Here is a 22,518-nt window from a genome sequence, read left to right on the forward strand (position 1 = left end):
GAAGTTGAGTGAAGTGTGGGTGGCACGGTGGCACAGTGGTTAGCATTGCTGTCTCACAGCGCCTGAGACCCGGGTTCAATTCCCGCCTCAGGCGACTGACTGTGTGGAGTTTGCATGTTCTCCCTGTGTCTGTGTGGGTTTCCTCCGGGTGCTCCGGTTTCCTCCCACAGTCCAAAGATGTGCAAGTCAGGTGAATTAGCCATGCTAAATTGCCCGTAGTGTTAGGTAAGGGGTAAATATAGGGGCATGGGTGGGTTGAGCTTCGGCGGGTCGGTGTGGACTTGTTGGGCCGAAGGGCCTGTTTCCAAACTGTAATGTAATCTAATCTAATCATTTGAGTAATCTAATTTAATCTTGAACATTACAGTGTTTTAATGTCACCAATTATATTCTTTAGATTAAAAATTTAAGGAAGAAACATTCAAAGTGTATTTATTCACCATTGTTTTCTCCCTTTACCTTAGTCCAGGTGATTATGGGATGTGGTTCTCCCTGAGCACTGCAGGGTATCTTTACATCTTGGCCAACCTCTGCAGTGATATCCCTTGGTACATCTGTAAACACCGGTATCACTGAAAAACGTTAATAACACATTGTCAGAATTTCAGACAAGGTATAGAAACAGATTTGAATTTTGTGCTGTTTTTACAAAACTTGCATGAATCTAGTTACCCGTACAGTTTATGATTCACCAAGGGTGATTGATTTCTACAAATTACATTTCATTCATTCTGCCAATGCTGAAACAATCAAGGTTGTTGAATTATTCATTCATCTTTCTAATATTATCCTTCTAAAGGTTTATATTATTTTCAAACAATTCCAATTTCAGCTGGGTCTTTTTGTCCACTTTTTAGACATTAGTTTCTTGAAGGCAATGGTTCATATTGTGACAGTAACCACACTTCACTACATTGTTCAACTATCAGCATAAACAAAAACTAATGAATTCCTGATTACACAGATCTCACCTTATTACCGTCACATGTTCATAAAAATTCACTTCATTTTTTTATTCATTCGTGGAATTAGTCAGCATTTCTTATCCTTGAGAAGATGCTCAGTGAGAATCATTGAATTGTCATTAGTAATGGGAACTCTGATTCTTATTTCCTTCCCTTACTTGTTCAGATCAAATGCCATATTAACTGTACTTGCCCACTGAGAAGTCTCACTCAATATTAAAATCAAATCAAAATTTTCATTAGACCTATGAACTAAAATAAAACGCTCAAAATCTGAAAACATTTAAAATTGATCCACAAAGATGTCAAATAACTTTCACCAACAACCTAATGCTAAGTTTATCTTTTGGATCAGATGTTAAATGAAAGCAAGTCACTTCTCCAGGTGGATATGAATAATCAAAGGCATTATTTTGACATAGTGGGGAGTTCCTAGTATTTGTGCTAATTATTATCCCTCCATTAACAACATTAAAACAGATTATCTGATCATGTTGCTATGATTTCTACAAAGACCAATAACTTTAAAAAGAAATTTGAACATCCAGTTGATAACTGAAAAGATGTCATGACACGATTCATTCATAGCCTCCTGACAATGCAGGCAGTCACAAGAACGTTGGAAAAATATGACAAGAATGAAAACTGAGATTCTAAATGCTGAGATTGAAAGTCTAATTTTCTGCTTAAACATTTGATTTCTAGACTCAAATTTTGCTAGTAAACAGCAAAGGACTTATTTCTAAGCAATAAAATCTTATTACCATGTAATGTTGCCTCATTTATATGTTATTTGTGATTTTCCCATGTATAGACATGAAATGAGAAACTAAATGCGTTGAAAGCTGAGCTGCAACTAAATAATTGCAGCTCACTAGCTTCTTCCTGGTCAGCATTCCCTAATATCATCATGGCAGCAACCATCGTCATTCTCCTTTGCATTGACAAAGTACTAGCCTTATCACGTCATCATGGCCACTACATTTTGAACTAAGTTATAACACAATTCAACACTTCAGTGGAACACTTTGAAGTTCAGTACCCATCTCATGCATCAGAAGAGAGAGCATTTCAGGGCTCTTAGCTTGCTTTCTTAACGTTCATTCACTTTGGACCTACTTTGATACTTACAGCATCTCTGCTTTGCCTTACAGCACTTAATAGGGAGCTCAGATTTAGGGGAGGCAAAACTAGTAAAACAAAATAGAATAATAGTAAGTAAACACTGAAGATAAATAAATCAATGAGAAGCATCATGTAAGATCAAAATGGAGAGTATTGTTAACAAGGCTGAATTAAAGGCACCCTATCTGAATTTGCATAGCATTTATAAAACAGTAGATGATTGGAATGCACAAATTGAGGTAAATGGATATAAATTAATTGCCAATACAAATATCGAAAGGGAAAGGCAAATGAACCATGGCTAATATGAAATTTAAAAATTGCATTATTTCAAAGGAAGTGACTGTTCAGAATGCCAGAAAAAAGTGATAAGGCTAAGGATTGTACAGAGTCAAAACAGGTTTCTATTAGAGAAATCACCTTTGATAAATATTGTTTAATTATTTTATATTTGGATTATTTTACACAGTTGGGTCTCCTTTTCAAGAAAGGATACACTTGCCGTAGGGAGAGTTCAGTGGATATTCAGCAGATTAAATTCTAGATTGGTGGGATTGTCTTCACAGGAAAGTTTGAGGAAACAGGGTCTGCTTTCACAGAAGATCAAAGAATGAGAGATGATCTCATTTAAACTCAAAATTCTTATAAGACATTTCATAGAGGACACAGATAGGTTGCGTCCTCCTTTTTGGTGATTTGAGAACCAGGTGATATAATCTCAGGATAAGGGACAGGTAATTTAAGACTGAGATGAGGAGGAATATCTTCATTCAGAGGGTGGTGACATTTTTGAATTTTCTATCTCAGAGGGCAGTCCAAGTTTAATCATTGAGCAGAATCAAGGCAGAAACAATAGTCTTCTGAAAAGTGTGGTATATAGACATAGTTCAGGAAAGTGGCATCATGATAATGAGCAGGTCTGGCTGCATCTGTGGAGAGAAATCAGAGTTAACATTTCAGGTCAAGTGGTAGAAGACAGAGGGTGGTGATGGAGGGTTGTTTTTCAGACTGGAGACCTGTGACCATAAGGATCGGTGCTGGGTCTACTACTTTTCGTCATTTATATAAATGACTTGGATGCAAGCATAAGAGGTACAGTTAGTAAGTTTGCAGATGACACCAAAATTGGAGGTATAGTGGGCAGCGAAGGTTATCTCAGATTACAATGGGACCTTGATCAGATGGGCCAATGGGCCGAGAAGTGGCAGATGGAGTTTAATTTAGATAAATGTGAGATGCTGCATTTTGGGAAAGCAAATCTTAGCAGGATTTATACACTTATGGTAAGGTCCTAGGGAGTGTTGCTAAACAAAGAAATCTTGGAGTGCAGGTTCATAACTCCTTGAAAGTGGAGTCGCAGGTAGATAGGATAGTGAAGAAGGCTTTTGGTATGCTTTCGTTTATTGGTCAGAGCATGGAGTGTAGGAGTTGGGAGGTCATGTTGCGGCTGTTCAGGACATTGGTTAGACACTGTTGGAATATTGCGTGCAATTGTGGTCTCCTTCCTATCGGAAAGATGTTGTGAAACTTCAAAGGGTTCAGAAAAGATTTACAAGGATGTTACCAGGGTTGGAGGAGTTGAGCTATAGGGAGAGGTTGAATAGGCTGGGGCAGTTTTCCCTGGAGCATCAAAGGCTGACGGTTGACCTTATAGAGTTTTATAAAATCATGAGGGGCATGGATAGGATAAATAGACAAAGCAATTTTCCCTGGGGTGGGGGAGTCCAGCGCTAGAGGGCATAGGTTTAGGGTGAGAGGGGAAAGATATTAAAGAGACCTCAGGGGCAACTTTTTCACGCACAGAGTGGTACGTGTACAGAATGAGCTGTCAGAGGAATTGGTGGAGGCTAGTACAAATACAAAGCATCTGGATGGGTATATGAATAGGAAGGGTTGGAGACATATGGGCCACGTGTTGGCAGGTGGGACTAGACTGGGTTGGATGAGTTGGACCGAAGGGTCTGTTTCAGTGTTGTATATCTCTATGACTCTATGACCCTTCCCCAGTACTGATGGTAGTTAAGAAAGTTTAGCTGCTGAGCTTTCCAGCAATTTCATTTTAGTCTTTGATTTACAGCATCCATAGTTCTTTCAGTTTTTATCATGACAATCAGCCCTGATCTGGAATGGCAGGGCATGGATGAATGGGCTATTTCTGTTCCTATGATCGTACATTTTACATTTGTCGCTTATGGTAACTTCCTACTTTTACATTTTTAACACAACTTTAAAGCCAAATGTATTCCTTACAGTCTTTGCTTCATAGTAATTTGATTTTGTTAGCCTTAGTTCAAATAATTCTGAGATCTTGAACTTTTTAAATTCACTTATGGGATGAGGGCATTGCTGGCTGGGTCAGCATTTATTATACATCTCAAGTAGCCCTTGTGGTGGTAATGAATTGCTTTCTTGAACTGCTGTAGTCCATGTGCTGTAGGTAGACCCACGATGCTAATAGGGAGGGAATTCCACGATTTTGTCCCAATGACCCTGAAGGAACAAAGATATATTTCCAAGTCAAGTTGGTGATTAGCTTGGCTTGGAGGGGAGTTTGTAGGTGGTGATATTGCAATGTGTCTGCTGCCCTTGTTCTTCTAGATGGTAGTGGTCATGAGCTTAGAAGTTGGTGTGTAAGGATCTTTGGTGAATTTCTGCAGTGCATCTTGTAGATAGTACACACTGCTGTGACTGACTGTCAGTGATAGAGGCAATGGATGTGGTGCCAATCAACTGTGCTGCTTTGTCCTGGTACTTTTACTTCAGGTACTCTACTATCCCATTCTTTAACTCCAGACTATTAGGGATGTTCCTCTTGATTCTCTCTCAGCACAAGCTAAGCGTATCTTCCAACTTCATTTCAAACTAGTACAAATTTTGATGGTTTTGCATTTAGAATGGGAGGCAGGGGTATTTTAATCTTGCCTCTATTATCAGCCTGCCAAGATATTGGATCTTTCCAGTGCAAGGCCACACTTTGTGCCAGAGGCACGTCTTCCATCTCAACTGGCAAAGCCGAGACAGGAAAGAGAAGTCTTCTCCGAGAAGTCTCATTAAAACTGACGTCTGCTCAAAGCTTGGCTAATACAGTGACCTCCTACCTTGGTAATTTTCCTCAATGCTACCCTTAAACTTCTACAAGAGGAATATTAAGCATTGACCTAGCCAGTGATATTTACATCACATGAATTAAAATCTCACAATCTGCAAAATGTCAACCCTTATCCCAAACTGCATACAGTTTCTGTGTCAATTTCTGTCATGTGCAGACTTTAGTATCTATGCTGAGATTATTACACTTCTTATGTGTCTCCCAATGAATTCGCTCTTTTTTAAAAAAATCTTTCATTGATAAAACACTTTGACATACTTAACATGTCTTACAAAATAAGCAGTTGAATTCACAGTCTCAATTCAAAGAGTTTATAACCCCTTGGAGCCATCAATGAATCTATGAACTGACAGGTATCCCACTGTGAAAATGAAAGGTTGGGAAATTAGTCAAGTACTGCTAATCTTTTAATAATATATATCAGATTTATGTCAATAGATGGGATAAAACAACACATGCATATTTCTTTTCTTGAACACTGCGGATGGTGTTTTCAAGTATTTAAAGGGAAAGAGATCTAAACATTTTGACAACTGGAATTCTCTTCACAGCTATAATGACATTTTTAACTAGCTTGACAGATGCAATAAGCTTATGAACATTTTACATACATTCTTGTATATCTTTAAAAATCGCAAAGGGTAGTTGCTCTCTCCAAAGGGCAGCTGACATCTCCCAAAGTGGTTCCAGGACTATATTGAAAAAGGCATCTGACCTCTCCAATGGACTCCAATAATTAAGGGTGGCACGGTGGCTCAGCAGTTAGCACTGCTGCGTCACAGCACCAGGGACCCAGGTTCGATTCCAGCCCCAGGCGACTGTCTGTGTGGAGTTTGCACATTCTCCCTGTGTCTGCGTGGGTTTCCTCCCACAGTCCAAAGATGTGCAAGTCAGGTGAATTTGCCAGGCTAAATTGCCCATAATGTTAGGTGCATTAGTCAGAGGGAAATGGGTCTGGGTGGGTTGCTCTTCGGAGAATCGGTATGGACTGGTTGAGCCGAAGGGCCTGTTTCCACACTGTAGGGAATCTAATCTAATGTAATCTAATCTAAAAAAATGTGTAACTTCCAATACCATAGCTAAAGAACACAAATTTGTGTTTTAGACATCCCATAAGTGTAAATTAGATCTGACTTTTAAATGTCAGCTGCATTCAAAATGTAAGCGATTGCCTCCAAGGACCATGGATGTTCGAATTGAAATTGAACAGGACTAACTATGCAAATGCGTACATTGGTGAAAGATCAGACCAGGGGCTCGGAACCTTACAGTGAGTAACTCACCTCCTGACTCTTCTGAGCCTATTCACCATCTACAAGGGACATATCAGGAGAGTGCTGGAATACTCGCTACCTGTCTATATGATTCAACCTCAGCAACATTCAAGAACCATCCATGATAAAACAGGTTACTTGATGGACAATCCCCTCAATGCTACAACATAGCAGTGTATGCCGTCTACAAGAAATTTACCAAGGCTCCTCAGACATAACCTTTCAAATTCGTGACCACTAAAATCTGGAAGAACAAGGGCAACAGATACTTAGGGAAAATGTCACGTGCAAGTATCCGATGAAGCGCCTTTCAATTGATATGGAAATATATTGCCATTCTTTCAGTTTTGTTGGGCCAAAATCTTGAAACTCTCACTCCAATGCCTTTGTGAGTGTACCTGCACCAAATTGTCCGCAGTGGTTCAAGACAGTAGCTCACCACCACCTTCTCAAGGAGAACTAGAGGCAGATAACAAATGACAGCCCAGCCAACAATACCCACATCTCAGGAATGAATGAAAACAAAAACATTCGGACATGGCCTTATGCACACCTCCATGAAAATGGTAAGGATTGGGTTTGAGGGTGTAACTTCTGTATATTTGTCTCTTTGTCAGTATGAATATTCAGAGTTAATCATCCAACCACTGTAAATATATATATTATATAGCTACCATTGTCTCTAAGTGTGAACAGTTTGAACATTTTGTTTTGCAATGAAGCAACCCAGGCTGCCCTTTAATCTTTAGCAGCTGTCTCACCTAAGTCAACTGTCAGTCAGACTTCAGGACAGGTCATGCGATCCCTTTTATTTAGCCTAAATTAAAGACAGTCCAAATACATAACAATCTCATAAAACCCATATTTGTGACATTTTTTTTGTGGGAGCTTGCTGTGATCAGTGTGGTGCAGTCAGCATCATAGTTAATCAGTCTGGGATGGATAGCCTTCAGTCAGCACTCTGGTAAAGCGATCCAAGAACAGTATTCTGCAGTCAATGTTACAGTGAAACTGTCCAAGAAGAGTTTACCACAGTCAGTTCGTCTTGAAAGAAACAATGAGGGACATCACAGAAAATCCATAGAGTTAAGTGACTTGCAAGAAAGTGCTCCCTTTAGGTATCATCTGTACATTGCTACAAATTAGAATATTGTACTACTAAATACCAGAAATTAGTGAAAGTCAGGTCCAATATAACAAAATAATGTAAGTAAGAAAGAGTAAGGTAAGGGAGGGAGAGTAACGTAAATTTAAGGAAATGCATTTGGGACAAAGACAAGGTATGGCAGGGGAAGTCAGTCCTGTTGCCAGACCTGCAGTCCATGAGGAATCCTAGATGCTCCTGGCAGTCTGAATGGGCACATGTGCAGACATGGCAGTGGTTTGACCAACCTGAGTGCAGGATTACATAGCTTGAGCATCAACTGGAGGCACAGCAGTGCATCTGCAAACCTTAGAGTTATGTGGAGAGCAGGTTTTTAAATGCAGCTTAAGGAAGTGCAGACAGAAGGAGAAATGGTGACCATTTGTCAGAAGGGTGGGAGGTAGGTAGTCAAGAAAGCCCCAGAGTACATCACACTCAAAAGCAGATTTTCTGTGTTGGAAAATGATGAGCGGGATGGTTCCTGTAGGGAGTGCAGCTAAACCCAACTACACAATGGAGGATTAGAAAGAGAAGATAAACAAAAGTGGGAGATAATTTAGTAGTGATGGGTGCAGACAGACATTTCGATGGATATGTATGCGACTCCAAGATGACACGTTACCTTCCTCAGGCAAGGGTCAAAGATGTCACTGAACAACTACAGGATATTCTGAAAAGGGAGGACAAGAAGTCAGAGATCATGGTTCACATTGGGACCAAACAGGTAGAAAGAGAGACGAAATTTTGCAACAAGGATTTAGGGAGTTTGGTAGCAGTTTAAACAACAGTACCTCAAAGGTTGTAATCTCTGAATTACTCCTGGTGCCAGCTGCTATTGTATCTAGGAATAAGCAGATAGAAGTTGAATGCATGGCTGAAGAATTGGAGCAGATGTGAGAGCCCTAGATCCGTGGATCACTGGGTCCATTTCTGAAAAAGGGGGGACCTGCATAAGTCCAATGGGTTGCATCTGAACTAGAATGGGACCAAGTGCCTTATGGGGAGGTTTATAAGTGCAATTGGTGGGGGTTTAATTGAAATTGGCAGGGACATGGGATATGGAGTGAAGATATGGTAGGAGTTAGTGTTACAATTAGTAAAGAAGAAGAACCAAGTAAGTGTAGAAAGCAGTGCAAATATAGCCAAGTTAAGGCACAAGGGGGCAAGGCACAGCGAGTGGAATTTATTTTAATATGAAGAGATTTGCAAGTGAAACAAATAAGTTGAGAGGGTTTATTAACTCATGGGCATGTGATATCCTTCCTATCAATGAGACATGTTTGTGAGAGAAGGACAAGACAGGCAGCTCAATATTCTGGGGTATAAAATCTTTAGGTGGAATGGTGTGGGAGGCACATAAAAGAGGAGATCGTGTTGCGATATTGATCAGAGAGTCAATTTCTACAATAAGGGGGTTGGTATCTTAAAAAGTTCCTCAAATGAGTTTATATCGATAGAACTTAAAAACAAAAGAAGGCCGTACAATAGAGCCCCAAACAGTCAGTGAGAAATAAAACAGATATGTTGGCAAGTATCAGAGAACTGTAAAAACAATACAGTAATAACCACAAGGGATTTCAATTATTCAATGCTAACTAGGGTAGACAAAATGTGAAAGGCTTATAATTATTAGAATCTCTCCAGGAGAGCTTTTTCAGATTGCAACAGACAAACAACAGAGTGAGAGCATTTCAGTGATTGTGACCAGAATTCATTAAGATTTAAGGTAAGACAGGGCAATGACAATGAAGGAGCAGAAACAAAGTTTCTGAAAAAGGGCAAGGCCGACTTTAATAAGATAAGACAGGATCTGGCCAAAGTTGACTAGGAGCAGCTACTTGCAAAAACTCCACAGAGGGAGATATTCAAATGGGGAAAAAAAGGGGAGTGCAGAGCCAAGATGTTCTTGTCAAGATGTGAGATCATGCATTTTGAGAGGACTAAAAGGCAAGGGAGTACACGTAGAATGTCATAATCCTAGGAAGCACAGAGGATCAAAGTGATGTTAGTGTGATCCTTGAAGGCTGCAGGACAGGTAGAGAAGGTGGCAAAGAAAGCATATGGGCTATTTGTCTCTATTAGTCACAGAACACGAGAGCAAGGAGGTATGATGGGCAATTAGTTAGGTCACAGTTGCAGTACATGTGTTGTTGTGGTCACCACACTATAGAAAGGTTGTGATTGCACTAGAAAGCATGCACAAGAGATTCACTAAAACATTGCCTAGGCTGGAACGATTGAACTATGAAGAGAAACTAGATAAGTTGGACTTACTTAGTGTAGAGAAGGCAGAGGGTTTTTGATGGAAGTGCATAAAGTTCTGAGGAGAATGGACAAGGTAGATAAGGAGAAAGATTCGCTCTTAGTAAGGGATCAATAACTAGAGAGTAGTTTCATGACAAGGAGGAAGAGGTTAGAGGGGATTTGAAGAAAACATAATTCACCCAAAGGACTGTGGATATCACAAACATACTGCCTGAAAAAGTGGTAGAAGCCGAAACCATAAAGATATTCAAGAACTATTCTGAAGTCTTAAACTGTCATAGCATTCAAGGCTAAAGGCCAAGTGCTAGAACAAGGATTAGAATAGATAGATGCTGATGACTGACATGAGAATGGTGAGCCAAAGCTCCTCTTCCCATGCTGTACCAACTCTATGACTTTGATGATTCTGGCATATCCCCTCCATTACAATAGTGACTATACTTCTATGCACATCTTCGGAGTAAAATAGTTTTGAACTCCAAATGAGATTATGAAAGGTATTATATAAATGCAAGTTCTTTCTCTAACATCAAACAAATCAATAAACAGCTTGCTGATTTCACAATGTTTCCTTCCCCAGCACTGCCTTCCAAAATAAACTGAAATTTAAAAGAATCTTAACTCCATGAAAACCTTTGTCATTTCTTTCTCCATTTGTTGATAGATACACACAATGCCACTGTGATGTCATTTTTAATGATATCCCAGAGTAAGTATGGTACAATTATTCTTAATTTTTTGTCAAACACAAAATATTGGCAGGCCCTATTTCCATGAGGATCTTTAGAAGGCCAACTGTGTCATAAGTAATCAACAGTGCATCCCTTGTTAACGCACATGTTAGCCAGGTCAGCACAAGCACTGGTCACATTCCTGTTCCATTACAGTCTTTTTTTTTGGATTGCGGCTTTTACTGTAACGGTAATTGCAAAAGAAACATATGACATATGGAACTGTTTCAAATTTGTCTTTTGGCAAAAGACAACAAAATTAATTAACCAACTCAAATCAAATCCAAACATTCAACATTTAACTAATAACAGTTAGGCATTTAGCAACACCCCAATATTTTTACAAATAGTCTGTAGTGACAGTGATTGTACGCAGAACACCACTAACTTCATTCTTAGTAGGAACAAATTACAACAGATGCTGGAATCTGTATGAAAACAACAAATGCTGGAGATCACAACTGTTCAGACAGTATCCATGGAGAGCAAGCTAATTTTTCGAGTCTAGATAACTCTTCATCAGAGCTGAAGCAAAGTGTGGAGGGGACAGCATTTATGCTCCAGTTTGGAGAGTTGGGCGGAGAAATGGCAAATGTAGTTCAATCTGGACAAATGCGAGGTGATGCATTTTGGAAGATCCGATTCGAGAGTGAACTACAAAGGAACCTCAATTATCCAGCATTTGATTATCTGACTATCGGATTATCCGGCATGATCGCAAAGTCCTGATGCTCAGTTAAACTATGTTATCTGGTATTTGATTATCCGGAATTTGATTAACCGAACAAGTTACTGCCTGCCCATATCCTTCGGATAACCAAGGTTCCTCTGTATACGGTAAATGGAAAAGCCCGGAAGAAAATTGATGTACAGAGAGATCTGGGTGTTCAGGTCCATTGCTTTGGAAGCAGTGCAGAGGACGTTCACCAGGATGTTGCCTGGTATGGAGGGTACTAGCTATGAAGAGAGGTTGAGTAACTGAAAGGTATTTTCATTAGAAAGACAGAGGTTGAAGGGGGGGGAATCTGATTGAGGTCTACAAAATCATGAAAGCTATAGATAGGATGGATAGCAAGAAGCTTTTTCCCAGAGTGGGGTACTCAATTACTAGGGGTCACGAGTTCAAGGTGAGAGGGGCAAAGTTTAAGAGAGATATGCATGGAAAGTTGTTACGCAGAGGGTGGTGGGTGCCTGGAACGCATTGCAAACAGAGGTGGTAGAGGAAGGTATGATAGCATCATTTAAGATGTATCTAGACAGATACATGAATGGGTAGGGAGCAGAGGGATACAGATCCTTAGAAAAATAGGCAACAGGTTTAGATAGAGGATCTGGATCAGCACAGGCTTGGAGGGCCAAAGGGCCTGTTCCTGTGCTGAAATTTTCTTTGCTCTTTGTTAAGAAGCATGTATTATGTATAGATCTGCACGTAACTGCCGTCTGATATACAAATCAAAAAACAATGGGATCAAGTCTTTTTGAATATCATCCCCATTCTCATGTTGTATTATATCCATGGACTCCTCTATATACAAGCAAATGATGTCAGAAGTAAAAAAAATTGATTTAAACTGAAGTGTGATTTATACCATACAATGATTATAATGGAAGATTATACCTGGTACTCATTATTATCGAAATTGATTAAGCTCTATCCTGGGAATCCATGCACAAATTTAAGTTTAAGCAGATTTGAGATAGCCAAGGAGGTCCCTTTGTTTACCGGTTTGCCTAGAAATTTCAATATTTTTAATATCTTGATGGAATGAAGTTGTACGTATCAATTCTATTTTGCACAGTAAAATTGTAGAGATTATTTTGATAATGTCAAATCACAACATCAAATAAATCCAAAATTTACTTGGAACACTACCTATCTTCCATTGTCAGTAGGATTCTGCATTTAAGTACTAACACAGTTTTCCCTTTGTCTAACTCACTTGCTGTCATTTGCCATTCATTCACTTGAATCTCTGACTTATGGACTTATGCTCTAAATGTTATATCCCTCGATCTGTGACATTCAAACAGGCGAACACAGTGTCATAGTTAAATTACTGCTGCAATTCAACTCCTAGAGTTACGTGGCACGGTTGTAGTCTAAGGAATTACATAAGGCTTGGAGTTTGGTTTTCCATGAAGCAGCTAACAAGTGTAGCTTCACAGTTGTCGACTGAGAAATTGCACAAAGGCTCTGGATATCGGGTTTTACTGAAATGGCAAACAAGCAGTGAAGTTTCATAGTTGATGTGGGAGGTCCAATATCCAGCTTCAGGTGCAGCAATAAAGGTATCAGTGATTTAGAAAAAAAAAATCACTGCCTGAAACTACATGTTGCCATGATGTGGAGGTGCCAGTATTGGACTGGAGTGGACCAAGTAAAAAAATTATACAACACCAGGTTATAGTCCAACAGGTTTATTTGGAAGGACAAGCTTTCAGTAGCTATCTGACCAAGGAGCAGCGTTCCAAAAGACTGTGCCAACACTGTGTATTTGAGCAAAGTGTGCTGTGCTTGTTTTCCGGTAATTTCTGGGTCTGTGGATTGTTAAAGGGGCAGAAATGGCTTTTGGCAGGGTGATGTGCTCTTCCTGTCAGGGAGAATTTGAACGTTCCTGAAGACTATGTCTGCAGGAAGTGTGTTTGGTTGTGAATTCCATCGGACTACATGAGTCAGTTGGAGCGGCAGTTACAGGCAATGAGAAGTTTACAAGAGGGGGTGTGATGGATGGCAGTTGCAGGAAGTTAGAAAAATTGCAAATATAGTCAGATAGGAATGGTAGGAGAGGTTGCCAGGTAGTTCAGGGATCTCCTGTGGCTATCCCCATTTCAAGTAGGTATGCTATTTTGGACAGGGGAGGAGGGGGGCCTTTCATGGGAAATGACAGGTTCCATGTGATCAATTGTAATAGGGAACTCTTCAATCTGGGGCACAGACAGAAGTTCCTGCAGCCATCATTGAGGCATCAGAATGGCGTGTTGCTTCCCTGGTACCAGGGTCAAAGATATCTTGGAGAGAACGTAGAACTTTCTGAAAGGAGAAAGTGTCCAGGTTGTTGTGCACATTGGTACCAATGACATAGGAAAAGAAAGTAACAAGATTCTGCAGAGAGAATATAGGAGACAAGGTAGTAGGTCTTAAAGTGTAGTAACACTTGAACTACTATCGGTGGCATGTGCTAGTGAGAATAGGTATAAGAGGACAGAGTGGATAAATGTGTGGCTGAGGAGCTGGTGTAGCAGACCAATGAGTCACATTTATTTGACTCCTGGGGTAGACATGACCTGTATAAGAGGGACAGATTCCACCTGAATTGGGAGGGGACCAATATCCTTGTGGAGAAATATGCTAGTGCTACTTGGGAGGCTTTAAACTAGTAACAGGTGGGGAAACAAAAGTGATAATCAGAAAAGAGAAAAGGCTGAGGCTGGTACATAGATAAAGGGAGCAGGTCAAATAGTCAAGGCTGACAAGAGCTGAGCAGAGAACAAGGTAAGACTGAGAAATTAAACTGCTTTTACTTTAATGCAAGACAGCTGACAGGTAAAGCAGATGAACTTACGGCATGGTTGGGAACATGGGACTGGAATATCATAGCTATTACAGAAATATGGCTCAGGGATGGACAGGACTGGCAGGTTAATGTTCCAGGGTTATGCTTGTGGAAACTGAGGTAAGAGAGGAGGGGGCATGGTATTTTTTGTTTGGGATAACATTATGGCTGTGCATAGGGTGGATATTTCTGGGAGATTGTCCAGTGAAATTATATAGATGGAACTGAGAAATAAGAAAGAGATGACCATCTTATTGAGATTGAATTATAGAACCGCCAATAGTTAGCAGATCGTTGAGCAGCAAATATGTAAGGAGATCTCAGATATCTGTAAGAATGATAGGATTGTAATGGTAGGGGATTTAGGATTGTCATAGTTGGCAGGGAACTTGTTAAATGTATACAAGAAAACTTTCTTATTCAATATGTGGATGTACTCACTAGAAAAGAAGCAATACTTGCCCTTCTATTGGCAAATAAGGTAGGGCAAATTTAACTTGGTCAATTACCACCCCATCAGTCTACTCTCAATCATTAGTGAAGTGATGGAAGGTGTTATCAACCGTGCTACCAAGCAGCAGCTGCTCAGCAATAACTTGTTCAGTGATGCCTGGTTTGGGTTCCACCAGGACCACTCAGCTCCTGAACTCATTACAGTCTATGTTCAAACATGGAAAATAGGAGCTGAGGTGAGGTGAGAGTGACAGACTTTGAAATCAAGGCTGTATTCGACCGAGTGTGGTATCAAAGTGCCCTGGCAAAACTAGAATCAATGGGAATCCGGGAGCAAACTCTCCAGTGGTTAGGCTCATAGGAAGATCGTTGTGGGTATTGGAAGTCTGTCATCTCTGCTACCGGACATCTCTGCAGGAGTTCCTCAAGATAGTGTCGTAGGCCCAATCATCTTCAGCTGCTTCATCAATGACCTACTCTCCACCATAAAATCAGAAGTGGAGATGTTTGCTGATGATTGCACCATTTTCAACACCGTTCATGATTCTCAGATACTGAAACAGTTTGTATCCAAATGCAACAAGAACTGGGCAACATCCAGGATTAGGTTGACAAGTGGCAAATAATATTTATGTCACTCAAATGTCAGGTTTTCACCATCACCAATAAGAGACAATCTAACCTCTGCCCTTGACATTCAATGGTATTCAATACCCCACTATCAAGATCCTGGGGGTTATCATTGATCAGAAACTCAACTTGACTCACCACAAGAACGTAGTGGGTACAAGCGCAGGTCAGATGCTAGGAGTACTGCAGCAAGTAACATACCTGCTGACCCCTCAAAACTTCCACCACTGACAAGAAACAAGTCAGGAGTGTGTTGGAATACTCTCCACTTGGCCCAATAGCACTCAATAAGCTTGACACCATTTCAGGCAAAGCAACCTATTTGTTTGGCAGCACTTCCACAAGCATCCACCCCCTCTACCACCAATGCTCAGCAGCAGCAGTGTGTACTATGTACACGATGCACTGCAGAAATTCACCAAAGATCCCTAGACAGCACCTTCCAAACCCACGACAATTCTATCTCAAAGGAGAAGGGAAGCAGATATATGGAAACACCGTCAACTTCAAGTTCCCCTCAAAACCACTCACCATCTTGACTTGGAAATATATTGCCATTCCTTCATTGTTGCTGGTTCAAAATAGCTTTTGGGTCAACTCACAGCAGTTCAAGAAAGAAGATAACCACTTCTCAATGGCAAATAGGGACAGGCAATAAATGGTGGCCAACCAGCGACACCCACATCCCACAAGTGAATAATTTTTTAAAAATTGACTGAGGTTTCAGTGGGGGAGCACTTTGGGGCGAATGATCATAATTCGATTAGTTTTAAAATAGTAATGGAAAAGAAAAGAACTGATTAAAAAGTTAAAGTTCTAAATTGGAGTAAGATCAATTGTGATGATTTTAGACAGGAACCAATTGATTGAGGGAGACCGTTCACAGATAAAGGGATGGTTGAGAAGTGGGAAGCCTTTTAAAATGAGATAAAGCATTCAGAGACAGTATGTTCCTGTTAGTAGGAAGAGTAAGGCTGGTAGATGCCGAGAATGCTGGGTGACTAGAGAAATTGAGCCTCTGGGCACTGCAGATGCTAGAGATTAGAGTCAAAATTAGAATGGTGCTGGAAAAGCACAGCAGATCAGGCAAATCCAAGCAGCAGGAAAATTGACGTTTCCTGATGAAGGACTTTTGCCCGACACATCAATTTTCCTTCTCCTTGGATGCTGCCCGACCTGCTGTGCTTTCTCAGCACCATGATAAAATTGAGCCTCTGGTCAAGAAAAAGGAGGAGACCTATATCAGGGATAGACAGCTGGGACTGAGTAATCACTAGAGGAATATAAGAGCAGTAGAAGCATACTATGAGAGAAATCAGGAGGGCAAAAAGGAGACATGAGATACTTATGGCAAATAAAGTTAAGGAGAATCCAAAGAGTTTCTATAAGTACATTAAGGGCAAAAGAGTAACTAGGGAGAGAATAGGGTCCCTTAACAATCAACTTGGCCATCTATGTGTGGAACCACAGGTGGTTCCTAAATGAATATTTGACATCAGTATTTAGTGTGGAGAAGGAAATGGAAGCTGGGTACTTGGGGAAATAAATAGTGATGCCCTGAGAAGTGTCCACATTCAAGAAGTGGAGATGCTGGAAGTCTTAAAACTTCCCCAGGATCTCATCAGGTATATCCCAGAACTTTTTAGGACACAATGTAAGAGATTGCTGGGCCCTTAATGAGATATTGGTATCATCGATAGCCATGAGTGAGCTGCCAAAAACTGGAGGTTGGCTAATGTGGTGCGATTTTGGGCGGCACGGTGGTACAGTGGTTAGCACTGCTGCCTCACAGCGCCAGAGACCCGGGTTCAATTCCCGCCTCAGGCGACTGACTGTGTGGAGTTTGCACGTTCTCCCCATGTCTGCTTGGGTTTCCTCCGGATGCTCCGGTTTCCTCCCACAGTCCAAAGATGTGCAGGTCAGGTGAATTGGCCATGCTAAATTGCCCATAGTGTTAGGTAAGGGGTAAATGTAGGGGTATGGGTGGGTTGCGCTTCGGCGGGTCGGTGTGGACTTGTTGGGCCGAAGGGCCTGTTTCCACACTGTAATGTAATGTAAATGTAATGTAATGATTATTTAAGAAAGGCTGTTCAGAAAAGCCAGGGAATTATACATCAGTGAGCCTTACATCAAGCAGTGGGTAAGTTGTTAGAGGGGATTTTGAGAATCAGGATTTAATTGTATTTGGAAACATAATGACTGAGATATTCAGCATGGCTTTGTGCATGCTAAATGATGTGTCAAATTGGTTGAGTTTTATGAAGAGGTGAGAAAAAAGATTGATGTAGGCAGAGTGGTAGATGTTGTCTATATGGACTTCAGAAAAGCATTTGACAAGGTGTCACATGATACACTAGTTGGTAAGGTTAGATCACATGGGATCCGGGGGAGTTGGCCAATTGGATACAAAATTGGCTTGAAGGTAGGAGACAGAGGGTGGTGGTAGAGGGTTACGTTTTGGACTGGAGGCCTGTGACAAGTGGTGTGCCACAAGGATCAGTGCTGAATCCACTGATTTTTGTCATTTTTATAAATTATTTTGATGTGAATATAGGAGATATGGTTAGTAAATTTGCAGACACCACAAAAATAGGTGGGTATGGTGGTCAGTGAAGATTATTTCAGAGTACAGCGGGACCTTGTTCAGATGGGCAAGTACACTGAGGAATGGTAGGTAGAGTTTAATTTAGATAAAAGTGAGGTGTTCCAGTTTGATAAGACAAAACAGGGCAGGACTTATACAGTTAATGGTAGGAGGATCCTGGAGAGTGCTGTCGAACATAGACCATGGATACAGGTGCATAGTTCTTTGAAAGTGGAGTGGCAGGTAAGACAAATCGGTGAAGAAGGCATTTGGCACATTTGAATATAGGAATTGGGGTATCATGTTGCAGCTGTACCAGACTTCGGTGAGGCTACTTTTAAAATACTGTATACAATTCTGATCACCCTTCTAAGGAAATATGTTGCTAAACTTGAGAGGATACAGAAAAGATATCCAAGAATGTTGCTGGGACTGAATGGTTTGAGTTATAGAGAGATGCTGAATCAGCTGGGGCTGTTTTTGCTGAAGCATCGGAGGCTGAGGGTTGACCTTAGAGAGGTTTATAAAATCATGAGGGGCATGAATAGGGTAAATAGACAAGGACTTTTTCCTAAGGTGGGGGAATCCAAAACTAGAGGGCATAAGTTTAAGGTGAGAGTGAAATGGTTTGAAAATGATCTGAGGGGTAACCTTTTCACACAGAGGGTGGTGCATGTATGGAATGAGCTGCCAGAGGAAGTGGGGGAGGCTGGTACAATTACAACATTTAAAAAGCACCTGGATGGGTATATGAATAGGCAGAGTTTCGAGGGATATCGGCCAAGTGCTGGCAAATGGAACTAGATAGCTTAGGATATCAGGTCAACATGGATGAGTTGGACTGAAGGGTCTGTCTCCGTGCTATACATCTCTATGACTCTATAGCTGTCTTACGGTGGCAACACTGGAGAGTATTCCAGGAATTAATGCAGAATTCAGAATGAAATTGTTGGGCCACGTGAGCTTTGCATTAAATTCATGATATTGGCCTCTGATTACAAAGACTTAGGTGCAATGTTCTTGCCATCCATTTGTACCTTAATATTAATATTGTGGACTCCACAATCACCCGATGAAGGAGAAGCACTCCGAAAACTAGTGCTTCCCAATCAACTGTTGGACTATAACCTGGTGTTGTGTGATTTTTAACTTTGTACACCCCAGTCCAACACTGGCGTCGCCAAATCATAGAAATTGCTTCACATTGTGCACACTACAAATCAGCTTTAAAAGTTCAATATATTAGGCAGTGTGCCAGTGTCAATACCAAAATTATGATTAAGTTCATGGCTATAACAGTGGGTGGAATATATAATATACATACAGAAGGAAGTAACTAGATGAAGGTACTAAATGTAATTTGTCTAAGTTTTCCGGGGACACAAAACTGCATAGGAGGTTAAGCTGTGAAGATGATACAAAGATGCTTCAATGTGATTTGGACGAGTTGAGTGGGCAAATTCATGGAAGATGATGTATAAGGAGGACAAATGACACTTTGATGGCAAAAACAGAAAGGCAGATTACTGGAATGATGATAGATTGAGAAAAGGGGAGGTGCAATGCAACCTGGGTATCTTGGTTACTAGCACTGTACCAGTCGCTGAAAATAAGCATGCAGGTGGAGCAGGTTGGGAAAAAGGCAAATGGTGTATTGGCTTCATTACAAAATGATTTGAGCACAGGAGTATTGATTTCTCACTGCAATTATACAGGGACTTGGTGAGACTGCATCTGGAGTGCTCTGTGCAGTTCAGTCTTCTTATCTGTGGAAGGATGTTCCAGCTATGGAGGGAGTGCATATCACCTAATTTGGATTATCAAAACAAATTTGCTATTTAAATTAATGGAAAGTACAATATTCGCAATAATTTACAAGAATAATTGCCTAAAATGACATACATTTTATAAAATAAGGCTAAACGTTTTATTATAAGATTAAAATGCACAATAATAGTTTGTGTTGTTCATGTGACTGAAGCGTGACTTCTAACATGTTTGACTCTCATTTGTGTTATAGAAATCACAAGATCAAATAAATAAATTATGTTTAAATAAATAAAAGCAAAACCATGTGAATGTTGGATACTTTATCTATCAAACAAAATGTACTGGAGAACTCAGTATGTCCGGCAGCATCTGAGGAGAGAGAAACAAAGTTAACATTTTGAGTCCAATAACACTTCTTCAGAACTCATGTGTAAACAAACATACCTTTGGGCTGCACTTTCAGTTGCACTGGAATCAGTTTGACTTGTACAACACTGATAGCCTGGCATTCATATTGCCCCTGATCATGAGCAGCAACTTCTACAATTCTCAGTGTTCCTGTAGGTAACACAGCATGCCTTCTATCATTGGGGAGCTGACCTCCTGGAAATAGAAAGCAGGGAAACATTTCTTTAGTCATTGCAAACATCAAGCATTGTTATTATAATAAATTAAAACATTAGGGAATGTAATATCATTTTCTATCAACGCTATGGATTTTTCCTCTGTAGTAATCATTGATGAAGCATTGATTACAACATTGATTACAAAGAGAAGAAGATAAAATAAATTGTGTAATTTAGCATTCCTCCCCATGCTACCATGATTATTATTTGTTAACAGATTCCAAACCAATTCGTGAAATAAAAACCAAGGTACATGCCTCTTCATTATGGAAAAAGTTGATTAACTTGATCAGTCCTATTCCTCTCATCCAATACCTAATGTCCCAACTGATCCCTATTTAGATGTGTTCAGAGAAAAATAAATAGCTACTATTTCTCTTAACATTAGAAATACATTAACAGACCTTAACAATGTGATTCACCAGGTATTATCAAAGACAATGTAGTTTACCTACCTTTGATCTATATCACTTGATGTCCTATGTAATAACAATCTCAATAACAATTGATCTCAAACATAAAAATTTGAATTGATCTACAGCCTCTTTATGGAAAGAATTATAGATCTCTACTACAATGTATGTGAGAAAGTGCTTCCTGATTTCAATATTGAATAGCCTCATTCAAGTTTGTATTTTTCGGTTCTGCATGCTTCTGACACAGAAATTTAACTTTACTTTACTTGGCATATTAAATCATTTTAAAATTTAAAACTATCATTAGATGATTTCACAAATTTATACACCCAAGAGAATACAAGTAAAAGTTACTCAAAACCTGTATCACTAGTAGGAGAAGGGTAACAGAAGCATGGGAACACCATCACCTACAAATTCCTCTCCAAGCCACAGACCACTCTGACATGGAACTAAACCCCATATCCTTCACTGCTGCTCGATCAAAGTTATGAATCTCTCTGTCAAACAGGACAATGGTTGGATTGGCACTGTATCTCATTACCACTTCCATAAAGATAATTTGGTTTGGGAAATAAATGCTAGTCTAGGTACTGATGCTCACATCCCTGAAAGAATAAATAAAATTTCAAAACTCTGGATAATAAGCTCAGCAGCATTTCTGTTGATGAACTTGCGGGGGTATCATCACACAAACTGACTAAAGAACTAAAACAGAAACTGAAACACCTGATCAGCGGATCCAGACGCTCTATACAGTCAACACAGGAATTCTTGGACATCATCAGAAATATACATATAGACAAGAAAGAAACTTTGGTCTAATTCGATGTAACGGCACTGTTCACCTCTATCGACAAAACCCTAGCCAGAGAAACAATAGCCAACCTGCTGGACATACAGAACAGACAACAAGACGGGGAACCTATCAACAAAGACTGCATATTCAAACTACTGGACCTGTGCCTCACAACACACTTCACATTCAACAATGAAATATATGAACAAATCAACGGCACACCCATAGGCTCATCCATCTCTGGACTCATAGCAGAAGCTGTAATGCAAAGATTAGAACAACCAGTCTTACCGCAAATTCAACCCAAACTCTGGGTCAGATATGTAGATGACACCTTTGAAATCATTAAAAACACAGAAATAGAAAACACACACTGGATCATCAACACCACACTCACAGGAATCCAATTCACTAGAGAGGAAGAAAAGGACAACCAACTCCCATTCCTAGACGTGATGGTACAGAGAACACAGAACCGAAAGGTATACAGGAAAACCACATACACAGACCAAGTCCTGAACTACGAAAGCAACCAACCCAACACACACAAAAGAATTTGCATCAAGACACTGTTCAAAAGGGCCACAACACACTGCAGCACACCAGAACTGCAAAAAGAGGAAGAAGAACACTTCTACAATGTATTCGCCAAAAACGGATACCCCCGCAATTTCATCAACAGATGCCTAAGGGAAAGACAACGGAATGAGGACATGCCACAACTCAAAGAACTAGCCACGTTACCATACATCAAGAACATTTCTGAACTGACAGCCAGACTACTACGACCACTAGGACTCATAACAGCACACAAACCAACAGCCAGTCTCAGACAACAACTCATCAGGACAAAGGACCCGATACCCAGCATGAGCAAAACCAATGTAGTGTACAAAATCCCATGCAAGGACTGCACAAAACACTACATAGGACAACAGGAAGACAGCTAACGATCTGTATCCATGAACACCAACTAGCCACGAAATGACACAACCAGATATCCTTAGTAGCCACACACGCAGATGACAAGCAACATGAGTTCGACTGGGACAACACTACTATTATAGGACAAG

At 40.2% G+C, this 22,518-nt stretch overlaps 1 protein-coding gene across 2 annotated transcripts in view; it reads right to left on the reverse strand.

Moving 5' to 3' along the window:
* Positions 1-22,518, reverse strand: part of LOC122549088 (peroxidasin homolog) — a 573,433-nt gene that overhangs the window by 112,237 nt on the left and 438,678 nt on the right. For both annotated transcript variants that reach the window (XM_043688313.1, XM_043688312.1), the window contains exons 12-13: positions 20,049-20,207; positions 460-572 (exon numbers count right to left, since the gene is read on the reverse strand). In XM_043688313.1, the coding sequence (XP_043544248.1) occupies positions 460-572; positions 20,049-20,207 (272 nt within the window). The remainder of the gene's footprint in view (positions 1-459; positions 573-20,048; positions 20,208-22,518) is intronic.

The sequence above is a fragment of the Chiloscyllium plagiosum genome, chromosome 4 (assembly GCF_004010195.1).
Source record: "Chiloscyllium plagiosum isolate BGI_BamShark_2017 chromosome 4, ASM401019v2, whole genome shotgun sequence".
NCBI classification, from domain to species: Eukaryota; Metazoa; Chordata; class Chondrichthyes; order Orectolobiformes; family Hemiscylliidae; genus Chiloscyllium; species Chiloscyllium plagiosum.